The sequence below is a fragment of the Hemitrygon akajei genome, chromosome 8, assembly GCF_048418815.1.
Source record: "Hemitrygon akajei chromosome 8, sHemAka1.3, whole genome shotgun sequence".
Lineage (NCBI taxonomy): Eukaryota > Metazoa > Chordata > Chondrichthyes > Myliobatiformes > Dasyatidae > Hemitrygon > Hemitrygon akajei.
This window is the reverse complement of record NC_133131.1, coordinates 93,040,080-93,058,580: the sequence shown is the minus strand read 5'-3', so window position 1 is coordinate 93,058,580 and position 18,501 is coordinate 93,040,080. Positions and strand designations below refer to the sequence as shown.

Sequence of the window (18,501 nt, the reverse complement as noted above, 5' to 3'; positions counted from 1 at the left end):
TATATATTTCAACGGGAAGTAGAAAAGGCTTGCAATAAGGGCAATGTTACGATAGTCATGGGGGATTTCAATATGTAGGTAGACTGGGAAGATCTGGGTCCCAAAAGAGGGAATTTGTAGAATGCTTATGAGATGGCTTTTCAACATCTTCCCAATCACTGAAGTCAGGCTAACTGGCCTATAGTTTCCTTTCTTCCACCTCCTTCCCTTCTAAAAATGATGTTGAGGTTTTATAAGGCATTGGTCAGACTGGACTTGGAGTTTTGTGAACAGTTTTGGGCCCCTTATCTAAGAAAAGATGTGCTGGCATTGGAGAAGGTCCAGAGGAGGTTCAGGAGAATTATTTTGAGAATGAAAGGGTTAGCATATGAGGAGCGTTTGAAGGCTCTGGGCCTGTATCAATGGAGTTTAGAAGAATGACGGTGGATCTCAATGAAACTTACCAAATACTGGAAGGCCTAGTCAGAGTGGAGAAGATGTTTCCGATAGTGGGGAGTCTCAGACCAGAGGGCACAACCTCAGAATAGAGGGATAACCATTTAAATCAGATAAGAAGGAATTTCTTTAGCTAGAGGATGGTGAATCTGTGGAATTCATTGTCACAGACAACTGTGGAGGTCAAGTCATTGAGTATATTTTAAGCAGAGGTAGATTGCTTCTTGGTTAGTCAGGATGTTAAAGGTTAAGAGCAAAAGCAGGAGAATGGGGTTGAGAAGGATAATAAATCAGCCATGATAGGATACAGAGCAGGCTCGATGGGTCATGTGGCCTAATTCTGTTCGTCCATTTTATGTTCTGCTTCCACTACATCTTCAATATTATTTACTATTAATGCAATGTGGTTAATGTTCAATGATGTCTAAAACACCATCCTGTAGTATAACATGGGACATGCATAAAAACAACTCCTGATTTGATTGTAGTCATTTCTCTTGAAAGGATCTTGTACAAAATGTTCAAATTTCACAAGATGAGGAGTAAAACAACCCACATCATTGTATGAAATGCCATGTCACCAATAACAAGCTTGTGGATCAATTAAAAATGCCATTCCTATAGTGATTATGCGTGGTTATACAGTATTTGCCATGCAATAAGATAGCCTTACATGCTTACGACATTTTCTTACGGATTTTGTTCATGTTAAATTGTGGTGAGATTTCTGATATTGGTGATAGTTCTGATGACCATTTTTAAAATTTTATTTTGGGATTTCTTGTCATTAGTAAACATTATTGCCCCCAAAAAAATCCTATCAAGCTGTGATATCCAAAGGACAGTGGCTTGAGATGTTTGAGATGTGGCTTTATTTGTGGAAAATGATAAGTGTGTTGTTGGGCTGGAACATACTGAGGTTTAGCCCACAGTTCCAATGTACTGCAGTGCATACTTCAACTGGTCTCTGATTTTTATGTTTGAATAGGGTAGCGTAGTGGGTTAGCACAATGCTTTACAGTACCAGCGACCCTAGTTCAGTTCCCACTGCTGTCTATAAGGAGTTTGTACGTTCTCCTCATGACCACATGTATTTCCTCCCACTTTACAAAGATTTAACAGCTGGTAGGTTATTGTAAATTGTCCCATGATTAGACTAGGATAAAATTAGGGGATTGCTTGGCTGCGCAGCTTGAAAGTCCTATTCTGCGCCGTATGTCAGTAAATAAATACTGAAACAAGAAGAAAAGAAAAGCAAAAAGCTCATCAATAAAATGCACTTAGCAATTAGTTCCTCAGCTTTATACTCTTCATGGCTGGTTTAAGTTGAGAGAGCCCTTTCATTTGAATAAGATTATAGATTTTTATTTTATTTTAATTTCCAATGCTATAGCTATTTACGTCTATTTGGACTGATCTGTATGCATCTAGTTTTTGTAGATGATTAGAAAAAAAGTATAGGTATTTTAACAAAGGTAATTTATTAGAAGCCCAACAGAGCAATCTGAGGATAGAGCCTTAGGTCCTTGTGTTCGGTCTTATGAAGACACAGGAGTGTAGATGAGGACCAAATTGAGTGCAGTCAGGCCCAGTGTGAAAATAATGGTTTGAATAGCCTTAAGCAATCACTGCTTTGTATTTAAGGATTATTACGGTGTTTTGTGCTTTTTTAATTCTGTCTGAAAGTTTTCAATTTATTTCATCACAGTTTTGAATTAGAAAGCTTTTTTATTTGGCTGTACTATCATGTTTCTTTATAAAATAAAATATTCGTGATATAGAGCACATGAATTTACCTTGACTTATATGATAAACTAACCTTGGTCAACAGAATGTAGCCATAATTTGAAAGAATCAGCTAATAATTTGTTGATATAATTTGTTACAGGAGAAACAGCAAATGAAAGGAAAAATACATTGCAGGCTCGTGAGCCAGGAAATCAAGCAACAAGCGCATGCTACCAAGAAAGTCAGGTACACAATATTAAAAAAAGCTCCCGTGTAGCTTTGGCTTTATGCTTAGTGTTATTGTCTTGCTGGAAAATAAATCTGCTCCCAAGTCGCAGTTCTCTTGCAGACTGCTTCAGGTTTTCCTCCAGGATTTCCCTGTATTTTGCTGCATTCATTTTGCCCTCTGCCTTCACAAACCTTCCAGGGCCTGCTGCAGTGAAGCATCCCCACAGCATGATGCAGTCACCACCATGCTTCATGGTACAGATGGTGTGTTTTTGATGACTTTAGAATCTCCCTCATGCATTCTGACAAACTTTCAACAGTGGCTTTCTCTTTGCCACTCTCCCATAAAGCTGTGACTGGTGAAGCACTGTGACTTGTGATGGCAGTCTCCCCCATCTCAACCACTGAAACTTGTAAACTTCTCCTGAGTTGTCAGAGGTCTCTTGGTGGCCTCGTTCACTAGTCCCCTTCTTGCACAGTCTCTCAGGTTTTGAGGCTGATTTACAGCTGTGCCATATTCTTCCCATTTCTTGATGATTGACTTAACTGTACTCCATGGGATATTCAGTGACTTGAAAATTTTCTTGAATCCATCTCCTGACTTGTGTTTTTCAATAACTTCCTTGCGGAGCTACTTAGAGTGTTCTTTTGTCTTTATGGTGTAGTTTTTGCCAGGTTACTGACTCACCAGCAGCTGGACCTTCCAGATACAGGTGTATTTTACTACACTCAATTGACTTGACTGCACACGGTGATCTCCCATTTAACTAATGATGTGACTTCTCAAACCTGTTGACTGCACCAGTGATGACTCGGTGTGTCATATTAAAGAAGGGAATTCTTATGCAATTAATTGTTTAATGTTTTATATTTGTAATAAATTTAGATCACTTTGTAGACATCAGTTTTCACTTTGACACAAAAGAGACCTTTTCTGTCGATCAGTGTCAAAAAAATCCCCAATTAAATCCACTGTGAGTCAGTGTTATAAAACAATGAACAGAAAGGCTCATTAGAGGATGTACTATTTGTAGCAGTTGTTAACATTCCATCTTCCCCAGAACATACTGGTGCAATTCTACACTGCCATCACAGAGAGCATCCTCCCATCAGCCATTACTGTCTGGTTTGGTGCTGCATCCTCTCACAGTATACAAAAGCTACAGCGAACTGTCAGGTCAGCAAACAAGGTCATTAGCTACAGTTTACCATCACTGCAGGACTTGTCTGTGTCCAGGACAAAGAAGCAGGAAGGAAAATTATTGCAGACACTATTACTCATCCTGCTAACTGTCTTTTCCAGAAGCTCCCTTCTAGAAAGCACTGTAGGGCTACTAAAGCAAAAGGTATCACATCATCATAAAAATTTCCTTCCCCAGGCTGCCCTTTATCTATTACAACCCCTCACTGTACTACACCGTAATACTTTAAGCCACTGTTATAATGCAGTTTACATTGTAAATACTGTACATACAGTCGACCCTCCTTATCCGTGGATTCCGCATGCGCGAATTCAACCAACTGCGAATCGCGAAAACCCAGAAGTGCTCTTCCAGCACTTGTTGTTCGAGCATGTACAGACTTTTTTTTCTTGTCATTGTTCCCTAAATGATGCAGTATAACAACCATTTTACATAGCATTTACATTGTATTAGGTATTATAAGTAATCTAGAGATTATTTAAAGTATACGGGAGGATTGCGTGGGTTATCGTGCATCGGGATCGAAAAAAATCGGAAGTTCTCTTACTAAGTAAGTTGGAACAGGTACATCCGGTATTATTTAGCATCAGTTAGTCAAAAGTTTGTCTTAGTACATGTATATATTTTACCTTTCTATGCATATAAAACACTTAAGAACGTATGTTTCAGCGCCGGGCTCAGGAACGGTATTTCCCGAGTTCAATCAAGTGACAGACTGCTCCCGAGTGCACTCTCCACCGTGCCAGGTTGATGTGGAGGATCAAAAACCCAAAATCCCCAAACCCCAAACCCAATAATTAAACCACTGCATTGCTTAGTAATAATTGTAGCTTTCATCGGGGCAGACCCTTTCTCACTTTATCCTTTAAAATTGTTCCGATCGTTGACCGACGTAGCCTAACGCTTTTCCAATGACTGATGGCGTTTCACCTCTTTCCGATTGCTTTATTATTTCCACTTTATTTTCAATCATGATCATGATTATTTTCGTGAACAGAAACACTGCGCATTCAGAGCTCTGGCGCCGGGTCCTAATGTCCACCGCACTGAGACAGGTTAAATAAGGTCTGGGGTTCCGTTCGGTCCTAAGGTCCGCTGTATTGAGACAGGTTGAATAAGGGACTTGAGCATTCGCGAATTTTGGTATCCGCAAGGAGTCCCAGAACCAATCCCCCGCGGTATTGTATTTGTGCACATTTTATTCCATATCAAAACTTCAACCTGTAAGTTTATTTTTTATATAATTCTTTATTCTTATAATTATTGAATGTTGTTCTTTGTTGCATGTTGCACCCTGACCAGCATACCACCATGAATTCCTAATACATGTAAATGAGTATGGCGAATAAAGTTGATCCTTGACTTCAGTCATAAGATGAGATCTGGGAATATGGGTTCATAATTCATCAAAAGTGGCATCACAGGTAGATAGGGTCTTAAAGAAAGCTTTTGACACATTGCCCTTCATAAATAAAACTGTTGAGTACAGGAAATGGGATGTTATGGTTGAAGTTGTATGTGACGTTGGTGAAACCTAATTTGGACTATTGCATGTAGTTTTGGTCACCTACCTACAGGAAAGATGTAAATAAGGTTGAAATAGAACAGAGAAAATTTACAAGGATATTTTCTGGTCTGGAGGACGTGAGTTATAAGGAAAGATTGAATAGGTTAGGACTTTATTTCTTGGAACATAGAAGATTGAGGGAAGATTTGATACAGGTATACAAAATTATGAGGAGTAATGATAAGGTAAATGGAAGCAGGCTTTCTCCTAGTGAGGTTGGGTGAGACTATAATCCGAGGTCATGGGTGAAGGGAGAAAGGTGAAAAGTTTAAGGGGACCATGCGGGGAAAGTTTTTCACTCAGATGGTCGTGAGAGTGTGGAACAAGCAGTCAGTAAAAGAGCGTCCATATGAGCTCAGTTTCAATATTTAAGCGAAGTTTTGGATAGGTACATGGATGGGAGGGGTATGGAGGGCTATGGTCCCTGTGCAGTTCGATGAGAGTAGGCAGTTTAAATAGTTTCAGAATGGACTAGATGGGCCAAAGGGCCTATTTCTGTGACTCTATACAATAGATTTGGTAATAAAGCTCTTTGGTCAAGAAACTTGAAAAATAAGTTGGTAACGGTGTTAAAACATTTAATGCACAGTTTGAAAATGTTTACTTAGAAGATGTGCGTGTCACTGATGAGCCAGTATTCCTAAATGTCCTTGAACTGAATGGCATGTTGAGCCATTTCAGAGGGCACTTAAGATGAATCTATAGAATAGACTGGCAAAGGTATTGATTTCTTACTCATGCTGTACATTAATGAGCATGAAGGATTATCTTGACAAGTCAGTTGTACTCAATCCAACTTCACAACTCACTGAATTTAAATTCCCCTGTTATTATTGGTGAGATTTAAACTTGTGTTTATTGCTCGTTCATTTTGTCTTTTGGGGAAATGGTAGGTATTAAAAATGCGGAAAACCAGATCAACCAAGTTAAGCGGAATGATAGATATGTTAGCATCTGTACACAGGATATTAAAGGGAGAGGGCAGGAGGATGGGGTTGAGAGGGAAAATAGATCAGAAGACTCAATGGGCCCAATGGCCTAATTCTGCCTCCAATGTCTTAAGGAGTGTGATTATTGCACAGAGCTGTGGATGTTGTCCCATAAATAGCAATAGAAAAGCACAATGGATGATCTATTTTCATGTGTTGGTTCTGGGGAGAGGATTAGTTTAAACCAATAATTTCCTAAATTTTTTTAAATTAAGTTTTTTATGTGTTTCTATAAAACAACTACAAACAAAAAACCCAACTATAAAATGAAGATTAATACAGTGCAAAATGTATCCAATATATAATTCATAACAATAAGGAAACAGCACCCAAAATAAAATCATATATAAGTTAGTATCCTCCCCACCCTCCCACTACAAAACTCCAGGCCAACCATTGCAATATGTAAAAAAAATTAATCAGAGCATTCGACCCCACAGAGCTACAAATATATATAAAAAATTATAATGCCTACTACCAAAACTATAATGTAATTCCCATCAAAAAGAAACCATAAAACTTGTAGGGAAAAAAAGCTGAAAGTTAGGGATTATAGTACAAAAAAAAGAATAAACAATCTAAAGAGGAGTTATGAAAGTATTCGACCCATATGTCTAAATCTAAATTATCTCGATTTTACCCTAACATCAGTCCGCTTTGTGATAAATGCAAAAGGGGCGAGGCCTCTCTCATTCATATGTACTGGTTTTGTCCTAGCTTGGAGAAATTTTGGAAAGATGTCTTCATAACGTTATCGTATATTCTGAATCACCACCTGGAACCTAACCCTTTAATTGCTTTGTTCTGTTTCTGGGGTGAGACAGATTTACGTCTGAGTTCGACTAAGTGTCGAATATTATCTTTTGCCTCTCTCCTGGCTAGACGTTTAATCCTCCTTAGATGGAGAGATGTTGCCCCGCCCACACATGCTCAATGGCTTAACGATATTATGGCCTGCTTAGACCTTGAAAAAATTCACTATTCAGTCCTTAATTCGGATTTAAAGTTCCATAAGGTCTGGGGACCTTTTATTGAGTACTTTCATAACCTTCCTCTTAACTAAGGTTTTTTTTCGGTCCCTTGCTTTCAGCTCCTTTTTTTTTGTAGTAGGCATTAATATCTTCTGTTGCTAAGTGTAATTACAGTTTTGGGGGTTTGATTGTCCTGATTTATGTTCTCTATATTGTGTTGTGGTTGGTCTGGAGTTTTTTTTTGTTGCGGGGCTTGGGGAGGATACTAATTTTACATGTCTTCAATTTGGGTGCTTTCTCAATTATCTTTCTTTGTATCATATTATTATTGTATGTTTATTTTTGCACTGTATCAACGTTCTTCATTTTGATCCGGGTTTTTTTTTATCTGTAGCTATGTAGAAAATGTATTAAAAAACTAATTTAAAAAAAGTATTCGAGAAAAGGTCCCCACACCTTATGAAACTTTATGTCCGAATTGAGAAGTGAATAATGAATTTTTTCAAGGTCTAAACAGGACATAATATCATTAAGTCATTGAACATGAGTGGGTGGGGCAACATCTCTCCACCTGAGGAGAACTAAGCGTCTAGCCAAAAGAGAGGTAATGTTCGATGTTTGGTCAGACTCAAGTGTATGTCTTCTTCACCCAAGGTACCAAAAAGGGCAATCAGAGGATTAGGTTCTAAGTGGCAATTAAGAATATGGGATAAAGATAAAAAGGCTTCTCTCCAGAATTTCCTAAATTTTGAATAGAGAACTTGAACTTGCACTAACACAATATCTTTCATGTTTTGGAGGCTCTGAAAAACTTTGAAACTGATTAATTTGATGAGTTGCTGTAAATCTATTAGCCACTTTAGAAAAGGTATCTATCCTTTCAGTGAGATGAATTGTTTAATGTTTAAACATTTTCTAAACAGTTTCAGTCCAAAAAATTCCAGAAGTTGTTTAGGACCTCAGTTTCACCAGGAATGGCAGATATGTTGTGTTAGTATTGTGTTTTCATACTACAATTTGTGCTTTAGTTTAAGAGTTTTCAAAACCTAAAATAACAGTAACATATATTAAAAGCAGGAATGATCTGATAAATACACAGTCTATATAAAGTAGAAATACTTTTCTGCAACCATTGCAGCACTGTCTAGCGTAGTGAAAATCTCACGCAAGCGCTCTCGACGGAAACGCTCTCAGCGGAAGCATTCTCTCCAGTAACCTTTAAGCTATTAAGCTGCCAAATCATACCAAATAACACATAAAAATACACAGCCTATATAAAGTAGAAATAATGTATGTACAGTGTAGTTTCACTTACCAGAATCGGGAAGACAGTGAGCACACTTGATGATGGTGTGTTAGGCTGAGTAGTCGGAGGTTGGGGTGGTGGGAGGTACAGGAGACTGGGGTGTTATTCTTTCTCTCTGCGTGTAAGTAGTGCGAATGGTGGACGCAGGCAAGTTCAACGCGCGGACGATGTCCTTACTTCGTTCACCACAATCGAAATGCTTAATTATGTCTAGTTTTACGCTAAGTGTAATACCCTTACGAGCTCTTTTAGGCTTTTCCAATACCTTAGAACTCATCTTGCTAATGGATGCACAAAATAAATTGAGATAAAGTACAGATGCTCACAGGCACATGTTTAAGCAATGGCGGTTAGAGTGCCTTTCCGGGGGAGGAGCTTGGCTGCTCGGGGCGCATGCTGCCTTTTTTTGTAACAGTGAAAACACCTTCTGTTAGTGAAAACAGGTAACTAATGTAGGTCTTTTGTAACAGCGAGATGTTGTAAAGCAAACGTTCGAAAAACGGGCCACCTGTACACTGACTGATAATGTTTCTCACAAATCACTTATTAAGATGTGCAATAACACAAAATATAAATGCTTGCTTTTATATGTTTGTGTTGCTCCTCACTATGGAAGACGTCAGCATGCCAGAAATCTGAGTGTGTCAGGAGACAGAAGTGAGTATAGTTGTTATTACTTGGAAGAAAGTTCTTGGGAAATTTAAAGTCTGAATGTAGATAAGTCATTTGGACCAGATGGATGGGATACATCCTAGGGTTCTGAAGGCAGTAGTTGAAGAGGTTATGGAGGCATTAGTAATGATCGTTCAGGAATTACTGAATTCTGAAATGATTCTGGAGGTCAGGAAAATTGGAACTCCAGGTGTGACTCCACTCTTTTAGAAGGGAAGGAGGCAGAAGAAAGGAAATTGTAAGCCAGTTAACCTGATGCTGCCAGTGGTTGGAAAAATGTTGGAGTCTATCATTAAGGATGAGGTTTTGGGGTACTTGGAGGTGCATAATAAAATAGGCCAAAGTCAGAATGGTTTCCTTCAGGGGAAGTCTTGTCTAATACATCTGTTGGAATTCTTTGAGGAAATAACAAGCAGGATAAACAAAGAAGAGTTAGTGGATATTGTTTAATTGGATTTTCAGTTCTTTGTCAAGGTGTTGCACACGGAGCTGCTTAACAAGATAAGGGACAATGGTATTACAAGAAAGATACTAGCTTGGATGGAAGATTGACAGGAGGCAAAGAGTCAGAATAAAGTGAGGGCTATTGTCAATGGCTGGTGACTCATGATGTTCTGCAGGCATTGGTGTTGGGACTGCTTCTTTTCACATTTTATGTCAATGATTTGCATGAAGGAATTAATGGCTCTGGCCAAATTTGCAGATGATAAAAAGATAGGTGGAGGGGCTGATAGAGTTGGGGAAGCAGGGAGTCTGCAGAAGGACTTGGACAGATTGAGAAAATGGGCAAAGAATTGGCAGATGGAATATACTGTAGGGAAGTGTATGGTCACGCACCTTGATAAAAGGAATAAAGATGCAGATGATTTTCTAAATCAAAGTTGCAAAAGAACTTTGGAGTTCTTGTGTAGGATTCCCTAAAGGCCAAACTGTAGGTTGAGTCAGTGGTAAGGAGGGAAAGTGCAATATTAGGATTCATTTTGAGAGACCTAGAATATAAAAGCAAGGATGTAAAATACTGAGGCTTTATAAGGCATTGGTCAGACCATAGTTGGAGTATTATGAGAAGTTTTGGGCCCCTTATCTAAAAGATCTACTGGGATCCAGAGGAGGTTCACAAGAAACATTCTGGGAATGACAGGTTAATGTATGAGGAGTGTTTGATGGCTCTCAGTCTGTACACGCTGGAGTTTAGAAGAAGGAAGGAGGGATCTCATTGAAACCTATTGAGAATTGAAAGGCCTAGACAGAGTGGATATGGAGACAGTGTCTCCTATACTGGGGAAACTAGGATCAGAGGGTACAACCTCAGAATAAAGGGATGTCCATTTAGAAGGGAGGTGAAGAATTTCATTAGCCAGCTGGTAGTGAATCCGTGGAATTCACTGCCACAGACGGTTGTGGAGGCCAAGTCATTGGACATATTGAAAGAGGAAGTTGTTAGGTTCTTAATAAAGGCATCAGGGGTTACAGGGAGAAGACAGGAGGATAGGATTGAGAGGGAAAACAAACCAACCATAGTGGAATGGCAGAGCAGACTTGATGAGCTGAATGGCCTAATTCTGCTCCTATGTCATATGGCGTTATGGTCTTATCAATTGTGAAATATAAACCCAGCAACAACATTATTTGATCAAATAATTGATTTTCTCTATAGCCAGAAGCAGTGGCATACGTCAGGAGGATAGAAGAATGTAGAACTGTAGGTGAGAGGTTAAAAGGGGGATAGTATATTAATTTTACAATTTTTTACCATTTATATAATTCATACATGTTAGGCTTATTTTAGAGGAAAATACAAATCAGGAACATTCACTTAACTCAGCATTGTACAGTACTAAACATGTTTGTCACCATGGTTTGCTTCGTGCCATCTTTGAATGTATGCCCTTTTGCCATAGATATTTGTACAGGTGTCTCCCGTTTTTCGAATGTTCGCTTTATGACAACTCGCTGTTACGAAAGACCTATATTAGTACCTGTTTTCGCTAACCAAAGAGGACCTCTGCTTTGACGAAAAAAAGATGCCCGCTTTATACGTGTGTTTACCCTGAGAAAGACTACAATTACCGTGAAACCTTGTGCGGGCAGTTGTTTGCGCATGCGTGTACATGCGTATGTATGCGTGTACGTGCCGATTTTTTTTTTCTCCAAATCGATTTTGGCTCGCTGTCTTCCCGAGTTTGATAAGTGAAACTACACCATACCTACAATATTTCTACTTTATATAGGGTGTATATTTATCATATCATTCCTGCTTTTACTATTATTTAAGGTTTTATGTGTTATTTGGTTTGATTTGGTAGGTTATGTTTTGGATCTGGGAACGCTCAAAAATTTTTCCCATATAAGTTAATGGTAATTGCTTCTTCACTTTACGACATTTCGGTTTACAAATGGTTTCGTAGGAACGCTCTACCTTCAGATTGCAGGGGAAACCTGTATTTACATATTCAGCATGTGGTTTTTGAATTCACATTGACAAATACACAAGAACTTAATTTCATAATTTATGCTCGTATTTGTAATTTGTAATCAAAATCAACCCAAATTTATTTTGGATCACAAACTGGACTGTTTTAAGACTAGTACAGACATGGTTGTGAAAATTATTGATAGAGCTTATGGAGACCCATTTTATTTCTGAATGAAGCAAGATTTTTCTTCGCAAAAAAGCAATGCTTCTGGGAGTGAAGTTTTTTCTTTAGGAGATGATAGTATACTGGCTACCAGAGTAATCTTCCCCTTCAATTGCATCTTCAATTTTACTTTCTTTGACATTTTAGTCAGGAAATATTGATATAATCGTGACTGATCATTCAATATGATCAATACCGATCGTTGCAGGTCTCAATTGCTGTGTTAATTTCCCATTGTCCATTACAGTCTGTTAACAGTGGTGACTGGAGACTGTAATAACAATCAGCTTGGGGCTCCAGCAAACTACATTCAGCTAATCCTAACCACACCTGAAGTGCATGGTGTTGGGAAGCTGTACGGTTGTTATGTAGCTACTGAACCATATTGCAGTGCATAGCTACAATATCAGGAACATCATATACAAGCACGACACGTACACCAGGGTGGGTGACACAGGAGTGTCAAATATTGCCACTGTTCTGTAAGCTGGATGAAACTGGTTCATCACCTGTATATTTGACTTTTGGACTTTGTAACAGTAAACAAAGAAGTGATAATGAAAAACAAATGAAACTTCTTTCAGTCCATGATGAATTTCTGACAATTACTTGAATTCATTTGTCACCTTTATAAATGGCAAATGATTTTATCTTAACAAGCCTTAGGCTACATCCACACTACACCGGATAAATCTGTAACCGAAGCTTTTTCTCTTCATTTTTACCCTCCGTCCACACTATAATGGCGTTTTCGTCCCCCGAAACCGGAGCTTTTCAGAAACGCTTTCCAGGCTGGGTATTTTTGAAAACGCTGCTCGGGCAGATCAGTGTGGACGGGGTAACCGGAGACTTTTGAAAACGCTGACAGACGGCAGTGCGCTATTTCATTGTTTTCTTGAATGCAACCTAACAATTTCAGAACAGACGGCAAAGAGACTGAAGCCAGAAGAGTTAGAAATGTACTCACCAAATACTTTGACCCATAACTTACTGAATAAATAAGTATACTGTACTCACTTTGTCCTGTTTTCTGTCCTTGCTCGTATGAAGGTGGTTTACCTATTTATGCAAGTACTTCTCTGACAATAGATGTGTAACAGCCTAATGTAACATTGTATGGAAATACAAGATAACACTGATGCAGACATATTTTATACATTTAACAAGGTGCTTTATTAATGCAACAGAATTAGTCAGATTTTCAATGTTCGTCGTCAGCCGGGTCAAACTGTCTGTGAACTCCCTGTTGGTTGCCGCCGTGCGCTCCAGTATTTGTTTTTTTTAGTTTTAAGTTCTCCTGCGCGAGAGCCAACAGCTGTCCGTCGTTTTAACTTTTTCTGGTCTGTAACTGAACAAACGCACACTTTTACAGCGAGATTCGACACCAAACATGTCGCTTGTTTTCGGTAGATGTGTCCTGCGCATGCGCAGCAGGAGGAGATTCGCCGAAATCTCCGTTTCAGTGTGGACAGAGATATTTTCAAAAACGCATAGTGTGGACGCCTATCATTTTTACGCGAAACCAGCGTTTTCAAAATTATCCGGTCTAGTGTGGATGTAGCCTAATAGAAGATGGAGTGTTTTTTTGCACAAAAATGTAGCTCTGTTGTCCTTGTTGTACAACCATTTATCGTCTAGTTTGCACTAACTCTTCTGTACCACAGCCTGTGGGCATACAGTTCACAATGGAATTGTTCTCCATGTTGCCTCCATTTGGATGACCAAGAGGGAATCATTTGTAATTATACCTTTGTCTAATTAGCCATAACATCATGACATGGTGTCTGATGGTTCGGTTGTTTATGAAATTCGTAAGTATTTATTTCTTCCCTCAAACACCTTTCAATATTCTTTCAGTAAAAATGGTAATAATTGTATACAAAAACAGCCTTTAGGGCATTTCTGGAGTTCTTCTTGTAGCACGATTTAATGTTCACCATCAACCTTTTCCATTAAATTCTAATTAAATATCTATTGTAAGATTTTTTTTGCATAAATATTATTCTTGGTATAAATATAAAGCCACAGTGAGGCTCATGTTATGTATGTTAACAGTTTCAATTGCCCTAATCCTTTCTGATGTTGCTTATTAATTCTTATTATAAAGACATGGGTACTGAAGTGGCCTTTCAGATTCTCAAGCATTTTCAGTTACATCCTGACATGCCCCACTTGTATCCCCTCACAGTCAAGCACGAGATGTATTTTGGGCAATTTTATCACTTGACACCAAACACCAGGTGACAGGAGAATTAGGCAAGGCTTGCTATCGTCAAATGCTTGCTAGATCTGAGCACACTGATTTTTGCCAGTTCCTACGAGTATTGTTTTCTCTCTGGTACCTTATCCTAGCTTGGCAGAGAGTTTGCTGGCTATTTGATTATAGAGGTGAGTTTTGTGGGCAAGCCCAACCCTGCACTCCCTTTATTAATGCATATGCTTGTTGCAGGCCAAAACTGTGATTTCCCATCATGCTCATCTGTTCCTGCATTGGTTAACATAATGGCCAGAGGGAGTTTAAACTAATTACTTGCTTTCACTCACACTAAGAATGGTGGCCAGCTTACAGTAGAGTGCCTTCTAGTGAAATGGAAGGAGACTCAAAGTTACGAGCATGATAAATTAATTGACATTTGGAATTCGTTTTTTGGTGTGAAGTGATAAAATTGCCCAAAACACATCTTGTACTGGACTGTGAAGGGCTACAAATGGGGCATGTCATAATGTAACTGAAAATGCTTGAGAATCTGAAAGGCCACTTCAAAGGAAGATAGTGCACAGTCCAAAGTTTACAACAGTACAGTAACAATAAATGTTAGGATGGTGGGTTTGTTGTGGGAAAGGGAGTGGTGTTTCTCTGAGATCTGTGACAGACAATATGTGTATTGAGTGGAGTAGTTTGATGGACTGTTGAGAGCTGGCCCATGCTCTGAATGTAAGCCTAGCAATCATGCTGAAATATCAAGCAAACTGAGAGTGCAATGCAATGCAATCCCAAACCATCCAACATTGAACCAGCATAAAGCTGTTGGATTTGCCTTGGAATCTGATCCTTCATTGCGGAGATTGTCAAAAATATGGGCCTTCTTTAGAGATGTACCACCATGGCCCTACTTGCAGCATTTCTGATGGGAAATGGTGTCTTACAAGTCTATTAGAACACTGAGAAACTGTCAGCAAATCTGCATTGAGGAGAACCAGTTGAAGTAATTGTATTTTTCAAATAGTAAGAGCTTATGGTATTGGAGATCATGCTGTTAGCTTGTGAAGAGATTTGACCAACTGACAGTGTTATGCCGTTGGCCCCCTCCTTTGTGAAAATCGCAAGAACTCTAGTTAAGGGGGGGTCAGCTGACCCAAAAGAGAGAGACGTGCGGAAGACCACGTTCTCTCAAGAAGCAGAATAACGGTGACTTTGATTATTGTCTCATGGAAACCACGTGAAAAGCCCTCGGGCAAAGTGGGCTGGTCGAGAGAAAGATCGCATTACCTGCAACTTGATTGATACCTGCGATCCCGTGAAGAAGTATAAAGGCGGGTCTGAGGGGAGGACCCTCAGATGCACCCAGCAGTTGCACCCAGCAGATACGAGATCGATTCCCGTGGGAGCGGGACGCCATTTTGAAGGAAGCCACGTACGCTAGATTCCGACTTTGAATCTGTGGCTAAAACCAACGAAAGACTGCTTTTAAAATAACAACGGGGAAGTCTGCTCCCCTGATTCCAAGGATTTGCTCTGCCAAGACGACGGGCAAGTGTGCATCTTTTCTAAATTATAAAGGAAAAAGCCTGCAAACTTCTGAGTGACTCTTAAGACTTCCGTTGGACTCAGTATTACCCCCTAGACAACTGTAGAGCTTATTTCTGATTGATTATGGTTACACCAGTGTTTTAGATTGAGTTTTGACGATTTGAATGTTTTGTATTAACCATACGTTTGGGCCCTTGTTGAATAAAACGTTTGAAAATAGTAGCATCCGACTCAGCTGATCCATCTATCTTTGCTGGTAAGTTACCTGGTTACGGGGTTTTCGTAACAACAGAAAGTGGGGGTAGGGATAAGGGAGGAATTTTCAGGTTGGTGGCTTGAGGCTGTGATCTCTGGTCCTAGACATCGCTACTAATAGGACCATAAGGCATCGGAGCAGAATTAGGCTAATCAGTCCATTGAGTCTGCTCTGTCATTCCATGATAGCTGATCCATTATCCCTCTCAACCCATTCTCCTGCTTTCTCCCCATAACCTTTGACACCCCTACTAACCAAGAACTATCAACTTATGTTTTAAATATACCCAGTGATCTATAACTGGTGTATTGCTAGGGGGATCAGTACTAGGATTGCAGCTGTTTAAAATATATGTTAGAGAAATTAAGCAAGTATACTGTAGCCAGATTAGTGTACAATACAAAATGAGGTGAAAGGGAAGCTGGGATGAGATTATAAATGTTTTACAAAGATATTGATAAGTGAGTGGGCAAAAAAAAATGACATTTGGAATGCAATGATGGGAAAATGTGAAGTTGTTTACCTTGGAAGGAAAATCATAAAGCAGATTATTATTTACAAACCCCATTTCCAGAAAAGTTGGGATATTTTCCAAAATGCAATAAAAACAAAGATCTGTGATATGTTAATTCACGTGAACCTTTATTTAACTGACAAAAGTACAAAGAAAAGATTTTCAATAGTTTTACCGACCAACTTAATTGTATTTTGTAAATATACACAAATTTAGATTTGATGGCTGCAATACACTCAACAAAAGTTGGGACAGAGGCATGTTTACCATTGTGTTACATCACCTTTCCTTTTAATAACACTTTTTAATCATTTTGGAACTGAGGATACTAATTGTAGTAGATTTGCGATTGGAAATTTTGTCCATTCTTGCTTGATATAAGACTTCAGCTGCTCAACAGTCCGTGGTCTGATTCTCTCTTCATGATGCGCCATACATTTTCAATAGGCGATAGATCTGGACTGGCAGCAGGCTAGTCAAGCACACGCACTCTGTGTCTACAAAGCCACGCTGTTGTAGCCCGTGCAGAATGTGGTCTGGCATTGTCCTGCTGAAATAAGCATGGATGTCCCAGGAAGAGACGTCACCTTGATGGCAACATATGTCTCTCTAAAATCCTAATATACGCCTCAGAGTCAATAGTACCTTCATATACATGCAACTCACCCATGCCATGGGCACTGATGCACCCCCATACCATCATAGATGCTGGCTTTTGCACCTTTCGCTGATAACAATCAGGATGGTCGTTTTCATCTTTGGCACGGAGAACTCGACGCCCATTTTTTCCGAAAACTAGCTGAAATGTGGACTCATCTGACCACAGCACATGGTTCCACAGTCTTTCGGTCCATCTGAGATGAGCTTGGGCCCAGAGAACTCACCGGCGTTTCTGCATAGAGTTGATGTATGGCTTCCTCCTTGCGTAATACTGTTTCAAGTTGCATTTCTGGATGCAGCAACGGACTGTGTTAAGTGACAATGGTTTTCCGAAGTACTCCCGAGCCCAGGTGGCTATAATTGTCACAGTAGCATGATGGTTTCTTAGGCAGTGCCGCCTGAGGGCTCGAAGATCATGCACATTCAACAGTGGTTTCCGACCTTGCCCTTTACGCACTGAGATGTCTCTGAATTCTCTGAATCTTTTCACAATATTATGTACTGTAGATGTTGAAAGACCTAAATTCTCTGCAATCTTGCGTTGGGAAATGTTCCTTTTGAACTAACTAACAATTCTCTCACGGATTTTGGCACAAAGGGGTGAGCCACGACCCATCCTTGCTTGCAAAGACTGAGCCTTTGATGGACGCTACTTTTATACCCAGTCATGATACCTCACCTGCTACCAATTAGCCTGCTTAATGTGGAGTCTTCCAAACCGGTGTTACTTGAATATTCTGTGCACTTTTCAATCTTATTTTAACTCTGTCCTAACTTTTGTTGAGTGTGTTACAGCCATCAAATTCTAAATTTGTGTATATTTACAAAATACAATTAAGTTGGTCAGTAAAACTATTGAAAATCTTTTCTTTGTACTTTTGTCAGTTAAATAAAGGTTCACGTGAATTAACATATCACAGATTTTTGTTTTTATTGCATTTTAGAAAATATCCCAACTTTTCTGGAAATGGGGTTTGTAAATAGAAAAATCTATATAGCCAAGATATTTGGGAGCTCTTGTAAATGACATTCAGAAAACTGGAATCCAGATGCAGTAGACCAATCAAATGCTGATGTTTAGTTAAAGCTAGTTGGAGAATAAAATAAAGAAACTTTGCTAATACTGTACAAGGCACAAGTGAGACCATATCTAGATTACTGATCTTATTGAATGGCAGACCATGCTGAATAGCTTGCTGCCATTTCTTATAATCTTGCGTCAGAGAAATCTTTCACACTGTAATAAAAATTCTAATTCACAGGCTTTGGAAGATTGACCTGTATTGCCACAGCTATTTATGAAGAAAAAATCTGCTTTGCTGAGTTCATTGAAAGATGGCACAGCTTGAATTTGAAGATAATGGCCTCATTCAGGATTTTAGAAACAATATCAAGACCTCTGAAATGGGGTGTGAGGATTAAGGGACTAGTTAAATGGAGGGATTTGTTTTCCTTGGAGAAGATTGAAGGGGAAATTCAATCAGAGGTTTAAAATCATGAATAGTCTTGATAAGGAGAAATTTATGATGAAAGTTGTTTGCAGAGGAAGGGGTGGTAACTGGAGGACATAGATGTATGATGAT

General features: G+C 39.2%; 1 protein-coding gene across 2 annotated transcripts in view; it reads left to right on the top strand.

Annotated features, from left to right (window-relative positions):
- Window positions 1-18,501, top strand: part of umad1 (UBAP1-MVB12-associated (UMA) domain containing 1) — a 62,775-nt gene that overhangs the window by 25,761 nt on the left and 18,513 nt on the right. For both annotated transcript variants that reach the window (XM_073054175.1, XM_073054174.1), the window contains exon 3: window positions 2,324-2,409. In XM_073054175.1, coding sequence (XP_072910276.1) covers window positions 2,324-2,409 — 86 coding nt within the window. The remainder of the gene's footprint in view (window positions 1-2,323; window positions 2,410-18,501) is intronic.